General features: G+C 45.8%; 1 protein-coding gene across 2 annotated transcripts; it reads right to left on the minus strand.

The window, feature by feature from the left end:
- Positions 1–1350: 1350 nt before the first annotated feature.
- Positions 1351–5969, minus strand: UCHL1 (ubiquitin C-terminal hydrolase L1). 2 transcript variants are annotated; one of them, XM_042871432.1, is made up of 9 exons: positions 5855–5969; positions 5764–5775; positions 5428–5556; positions 4365–4515; positions 3032–3117; positions 2909–2956; positions 2463–2532; positions 2048–2106; positions 1351–1769 (listed from the first exon to the last, which is right to left on the minus strand). In XM_042871432.1, exons 1-9 carry the CDS (start codon positions 5885–5887, stop codon positions 1683–1685), a joined length of 675 nt encoding a protein of 224 aa, XP_042727366.1. In that variant the 5' UTR covers positions 5888–5969; the 3' UTR covers positions 1351–1682. The 2 variants fall into 2 exon arrangements, with proteins under 2 accessions (XP_042727366.1, XP_042727367.1); XM_042871433.1 differs by lacking the exon at positions 2909–2956.
- Between the last annotated feature and the right edge of the window lie 588 nt (positions 5970–6557).

The raw sequence follows: 6557 nt of genomic DNA on the forward strand, positions 1-6557 counted from the left end.
GATGGTTGCTGCTCCTTCCAGCCCCCCCGTGATCCTGCCACAAACAGTTCCCTCTCTGGGAGACTTTGTTGCTAGGCAGCCTGAGCCATAGCAAAGGCAGAGAGAGATGGCTGTAGGTCTCTGCTAGTGCAAGAGGCTGTAGCAGAAGTGCCATGAAAGGCCTTCATCTGTGTTTTGTCAACTAGAGAAAGATGCTGTTGAAGAAGAGTAACATGCAACAATTTACCTTAGCAGATGCTTTCAACTTCCCAAAACTGAAAGAGGCTGATGTTTAGAATTGAAGTACTCTGATCTTTTAAGCTTCAGAATCTGAATTTACTTTGATAATGCTTTAATTAAGAGTAGCAATGAGATACAACTCAATACACTTTCAGACTACACATGGCTTTAGTCAAAGCCTCTATTTTGAATTACTCTTCAAAAAAGCCTGAAAGCCAGGGGCAGTTCACAGGGAACACAACAGCAGCTACCTACAGAACATACGAAATTACCAAGCACCACAGAACAGAAACCTACACTGCACAGAAGCCGCAGCTAGGACAGTATGTTTGTAGACCCTTGGTCGAAGGACACTTCACACTTGCTTATGGTTACCTGAAGTTTGGGCAAGGAGCTGCAGATGAATATGTAAAAAGCTTTCATTTAAGAAGGTCAGAGCATTAAGGCTAATGAGTGTTTTACCTTGAATCTTTTCTTCCTATCACCTTCTTCCTATTCATCCAACCTGAAATTTCTCCCTACAACTCAAAATTCAATTACTGCAGCTTCCCAACCTCTCCACACTCCCATTTTCCAGTCATTTTGGAAGAAACGTGATCTCTTCCAAGGCTCTCCTTAGCACAGTAACAAGTTAATAAACCCACACACAAGCTGCACAGGTTGTGTCAGCATCAGACAGATTACTTTTCGCAACAAGTAGGAAAAAACTGTTCTAGTGCTGCCTACCAGAGGACGAAACAGGATCAGTTAAATGGACGCTTCTATACAAGCAACCTTACTGTAAAAGCAGATTGTTTCAAGTTGCCATTTCAGCATTCATTCATTGCACCTTACCAGCAGACTAAGTATAAAGAAGGATGTGAAATTACAGCTGAAGAGTTTGGACATCAGGAAAAGCTTTAACAGAAGCATGGTACAGGCCTGGCCTTCATTATCCAGACACAAAGGCATCTCTTGACTCAGAGGCCTTTCTCTAGTGTCTTGAAGCTACATCAGCCTCAGCTGACCTACTCACCTTAGGCAAATAGTAACCTCTTGCCCTGAAAAGAACTTTGAGTGGCCTTTACAAAACAAGGTTCGTAGGATGCCACAAGAAACTCTTGGGACAAGAGGAATGATCAATAAACTCCATTTAGTCTTCCAGCAGAAAGTTTTATTCTTATTAAGGACAAGGAAATATCAACCAACAGCTCCATTAATAGACACAGATTAAACAAGCCCTGTTAAGCACTTTCTACTCAACATGTGCAAAAAACAGAGTCTAAAGACATCATGTGTCCAAACTGTTCACATTAAAACTTGAGCTCATCCTTTATCATAAGCTCAAGTGATGTTGCTTCTGTGTATAGCAAAGGGTGGAAACAATTTAAGTTACCAGAACAGCTGTGTTTAACAAGTACTGAAGCACTGGAGTTTCGACTGCATTTACTGGTGTGCTATTAGGTGTGCTTTCCTTCAGAGCCTCAGGCAGACTTGCAGAAAGCCACAGCAGAAAAACGAACTTCTCCTTTTTCACGTTCTGTAAATTGTCTGCAGATCTTAGCAGAATCCTTAAGAGAAAAAAAAGCTGTTTAGATGACTGGAACATGTTTGCTTCAAAAAAAAAAAAAAAAAAAAGACCCTAAGTCATTGCAGAGCTCTGGGTCCCCACAGCTGATTTACATAGTCTAATAACACCAGTTAATACATACACTTTACAGGTATCTAGCTCTGTGGTATAGTACTGCTTTGTTACCAGCCTGCACAGCAAGCAGGTACAACCACTATACACTGCAAGAGTGCCCCCATCCTTTTAGAAGCCATACTTGCAGGGAAACAGAAGTTTTACCTTCAATAGCAAGTCATCTGAGCTTGTGCCATGGTTTACAGGAAACGGCAAACGCCCATCTGTGAAAGAAAGACCCATCACTCACTAAGCTTATTGAGTATGCATTAGCAGAATTCAATACAGTGATGTAAGAAACCAGTACAGACTGTGAACGCAGTCAGAAGAAATTGTCAATACATGTTTAAGTGAAAAGGGAACCCAGTATTCCCAGCTCTACAGGAAATGTTACTTTACAAGAGTATACAGGCATTCAGTGTAACTCTCCTTCAGCTGCAATCTTTACGTAAAACTATAAATTGGCTTTGACAATGCCATTAGAGAGCTACACCAGCATCAAGCTCTTAGCTAGAGCCACCAACACTGCTATACAGTGCAAAGCAAATCCTGCCTAATTCCACACCACTCAGGAACTCACCTAGTTCATACAGATGTCCATCCACATTAGCAAACAGGATGAAGTGGAAGTTCACACTGTTGTCCTCAACCTTAGGACAGACCATTAGACACATTAGTTAGACTAAGGAAAGCCTGCAACTACATTTAGAAAAATCCCACTTGTAGCTGCAAGACAAAGGAGATGTCTAGAAGAACGCAAAAGCAAAGCATTAACTGATTCAGCTTTAGTAGCCACTGCAAGGCCCCCATGTTACAATACATTAAAGTGCCAAAGCCTTAATATTCAGCCCCCCAGACACAGCCTGAATGCAATTTTCAACATGTTTGATAAAGAAATCCTGCATTCACCCATCAGTTATTTAGCCTGTTTCATGAGTTGTGACAGCTATCTGCCAGACAAGAAATGCACTGCTCTAGCACTTTCAACAGCCTCTTCTCCCAAGGTTTTACCCATTCATATCTTACCCGACACTCTCCTTCTTGTGCAACAGAGTTATGGACTTCTTGTATAGCCTTAAGAGAAAGCACACAGAAGTTATTGCATCCCTTAAGTGATGATGCTGACAGTTATTTGTGTAGTTCACGTACCTTATTATTTGCAAAACGCTTAGCTCTCTCTTCAGGAGACAGATCAGCTGTTTCATCAAGAAATTTCTTCAGGGCAGATCCCTCATCTGCACAAGATTAAAGATTTTCTTCAGCACAGTTAGAAAAACAGTTACAGTTCAAACAGCCCACACCACTCAGTGCTTACTGTGTTAACTAGGAACAATCACTTTCAGCCTAGAACCATCTCCAGCATAAGCATAATGCAACTACCACTTCAAGTCACCAGAAGCTATTGATGACCTGCATAAACAGCCAGAGTCCAAGTGCCTCAGGGCACTCCAAATACTTGTCTTGAAACAGACTTACAAATAGATTTTGGCTTTTTCCATTTCTCCTTGCAGATTTGGAAGAAGGAAAGTCATGTCTTAAAGAGATTATCCTATAGCTGGTATCTTTCATCTATGCACATTCTACAAGACACTTGATTTCTGCCTTTCTGAAACTGCAAATCTACAGACATACACATCACTTACTCATGCTAAAACCAAAGCTTGCTTTGGTTTTCCAGAGCTTGAATTAGTAGTACAGCATTAAGATATACAGAGTTCCTATTCTTACCTGAAATACATGCTCTAACACTGATATCATTCAGAGCACGCTCAGAAGTCTTTTAAGAGTAAAGCAACAGGGGTCTTAGCTTTCTTTCCACACATCCTTTAACTTTGTATAAGAAATACCACACCATGCAAGGGATTCAGATTTTCAAGACAACAGCAGGAATTTACTTTATTTTGCAGTTCTCTATTCGGAACAGTAAACATTACCCAGACTCAGTGACAAACCTTTAAGAGGAATTTGTAATCTTGTTTCCTAGGAAACAGGAGCTTCCAGCCACCCATAACCTGGACTAGTTTTGTATCTTTTCACATAGGAGAATCAAAACTGTCCTCTTCAGAAAATATACTTCCATGCTATTACCAACCCATATGGCTTTTCTCACAGAAAGGTATGCATGTTTAGAACTGATTTATAGACATCAAGCAAGTCCACCTACACTAGACATAACCAGCATTAAGAACCTACTGGTCAGTTCACATCAGTTATCAGTGTCAATGGTCATTTCTAAACATGATGCTTCCAACTTGTAAATACATTGGTCAGTCCTGCTCTTTACTTCCCTGTCCTGCAATGCTTTCTACCAGGATAGGAGTCAAAATAATGCCACTTCTGCAATTTGTGCTTCTCTCTAGGAGAAGAAGGATGCACACTGTTAACTTCAGTTTCTAAGTATCTTCTATAGTCCACAACCACTCAACTTTCCACTGCTGTAAAAAAGCTGAGAATTCAAGTATTTTAGAATATGAATACTCACCAAGTTTAACTTTGTCTTTGTTATTAGCAACTGCATGTATCAGACCAATTGTCCCACAGGAGTTACTGACAGTCTGCTTCAGGAAATACACCTTGGAACTGATTTCTTGGTCCTTTATTTTCTCAGTCTGTTGTTTCCTAAAGTTCTCATGCTGTGAACATGTAATTGTTTTCAGTGTTTCACTATAGCATTATCTTTTTATTGTACAAAATCACTACAGAGACAGGCATACAGGAGAGCCATTACCAGGACTAGACAGAAGAACTTACCCAGAAAGTCATCTTTGTGGCACAGGTCCAATAAAGCATTATCTGTGTATCCTGGATGCAGGCCAAGCCTTAATGGACTACCTACATGACTTAATCACATCCTAAAGGACTGTTCTTGGTTTCTCCATCTGTGTTGTACACTGGAAATAGCTTGAGAAGGAAGTCATATAATGGATCGGCTCTTTATCTGCTCTCTCAATTGTTTTTACCTATTTGATGGGACTACTCAGCATATCTATACAATAGCTTGCTTTTGTACCTTTACACCACTTTCCTTCCTTAATCCATACCCATCAGAACAGCATGTAGATCAACACAAAAGGTTATAACCCTTCTTTTAAGCATTTGTTAAGCACAGTTCATTTTTAAGTGCACCTCCTTGTAGTTCCTCAGCATGTTGCACTAAAGGCATTACCATGCAGCTGTAGCTCAGGCCTCCCTAGATCCAGTGAGTGATTCAGCAAGATGCAGAATCACCGCTCCTCACACTCAAGGCTGCTAACAGCATTTTCTTTAGTCCGGTACACAGAGAAAAGCATAGGAGGCACGTTAGAATAAGAGCCCTTTTTTTTATTTCTTACTTTTCTCTCGTTGGAGCTGACTGGAGACCATGGCCAGGCATACCACATCACTCCACTGCAGCCCGGCAGAGCCACACCCACCACCACCAGCTGATGCCGGCAGATCACTGCGGGCACCGGCTGACAGCAGGTGCAGCCCGGCTGCCGACAACGGGTTTTGTTCCAGGAGCAGCTGGGCCGAATACAGCCCCCCCACCAAAGCTGGGCACCTACCTGCTCGGTGAGAGGAAAGAGGAGCAGCAGGGCGCAGGCCGGGCTGGGCACGGCGCCCAGCGCCTCCTCTTCGAAACCCAGCACGTCCACGAAGCGCCAGCCAGGGCTCACCCCGAGGCGGGACAGCACCTGCGGAGCGCAGAGAGCGAGTGGAGGGGCCGCTCGCCACTCCCCGCACCCCCCCGGCCGCGGCCCCGTGACACAGCACAACGCGGCGCCGCCATCGCCGCCCAACCGCGGGCGCGGCCCCGCGCAGCCCCGCAGCTGCGGCCACCGCCGTCCAGGAGCGCAGAGGGCGGAGGAAGAGGGAACGGCCGGGCCGCGGCGGGGACTCACTTTGTTCAGCATCTGGAAGACAATGAGGGAGAGAAAGGTGAGTCTGCGCGCCCAGCCCACCGCGGACCCCCGCGCCCAGCTCCCCACTCACCTCGGGGTTGATCTCCATGGGCTGCCACGCCATTGCTCAGGACGGAGGCTGCCTGCGCGCCGCTCCGGCGATGTTCACGGCACAGCACCACCTGCGCGCCTCTCTGAACCGCCGTCGAGACGCTGCGGCACGGAGCCGCCCACCGGCCGATATATAGAGGCGGGCCGGCCCACTCCGCGCCGCCGCGGGGGGAGAGGGCGGAGCAGCGCGGGGAGGACCCCGGCCCGGCGGTGCGGCGAAAGTGCTAGAAGCGGTCGGCTTCCCCCCGCCGTCCCGGGGCGTCGGGTCAGGTCCCACGGACCGCGAACGGATCCCACGCCTTTACCGGGTACCGGGTCCACTGGACCTGCCTGCCAGTGGCCAGTGGTGGTGAGCGGGCAGGCCTTGCCCTGTGGCTGTCCCAAAAACGCTGCCTTGCTCATGGAACAGAGCTGCGGTTGTCAGGAAGGTGTTTGCATCGGGATGCCCTACTGCATGTGTCGTGTGCAGTGTGCGTGGCAGCATCGATATTCAACGCAGGCATTAGATAGTGGCTAAAATCACAATAAGATGATAAGGCTGCTGTCGTCCGCCTGCTGATGGCAGCTGTGCAGTCTGAATCCGTTCCTCAAGAGCAGTCTGCTGTGGTTAATGATAACATACAGGGCTTCTTACCTCTTTGTTCATGACCTGAAGATTTCTGCATTTCATGTCTTTCATCTAG

Source organism: Lagopus leucura, unplaced genomic scaffold, assembly GCF_019238085.1.
Source record: "Lagopus leucura isolate 7727_CA_CO unplaced genomic scaffold, USGS_WTPT01 Super-Scaffold_100004, whole genome shotgun sequence".
Classification (NCBI taxonomy): domain Eukaryota; kingdom Metazoa; phylum Chordata; class Aves; order Galliformes; family Phasianidae; genus Lagopus; species Lagopus leucura.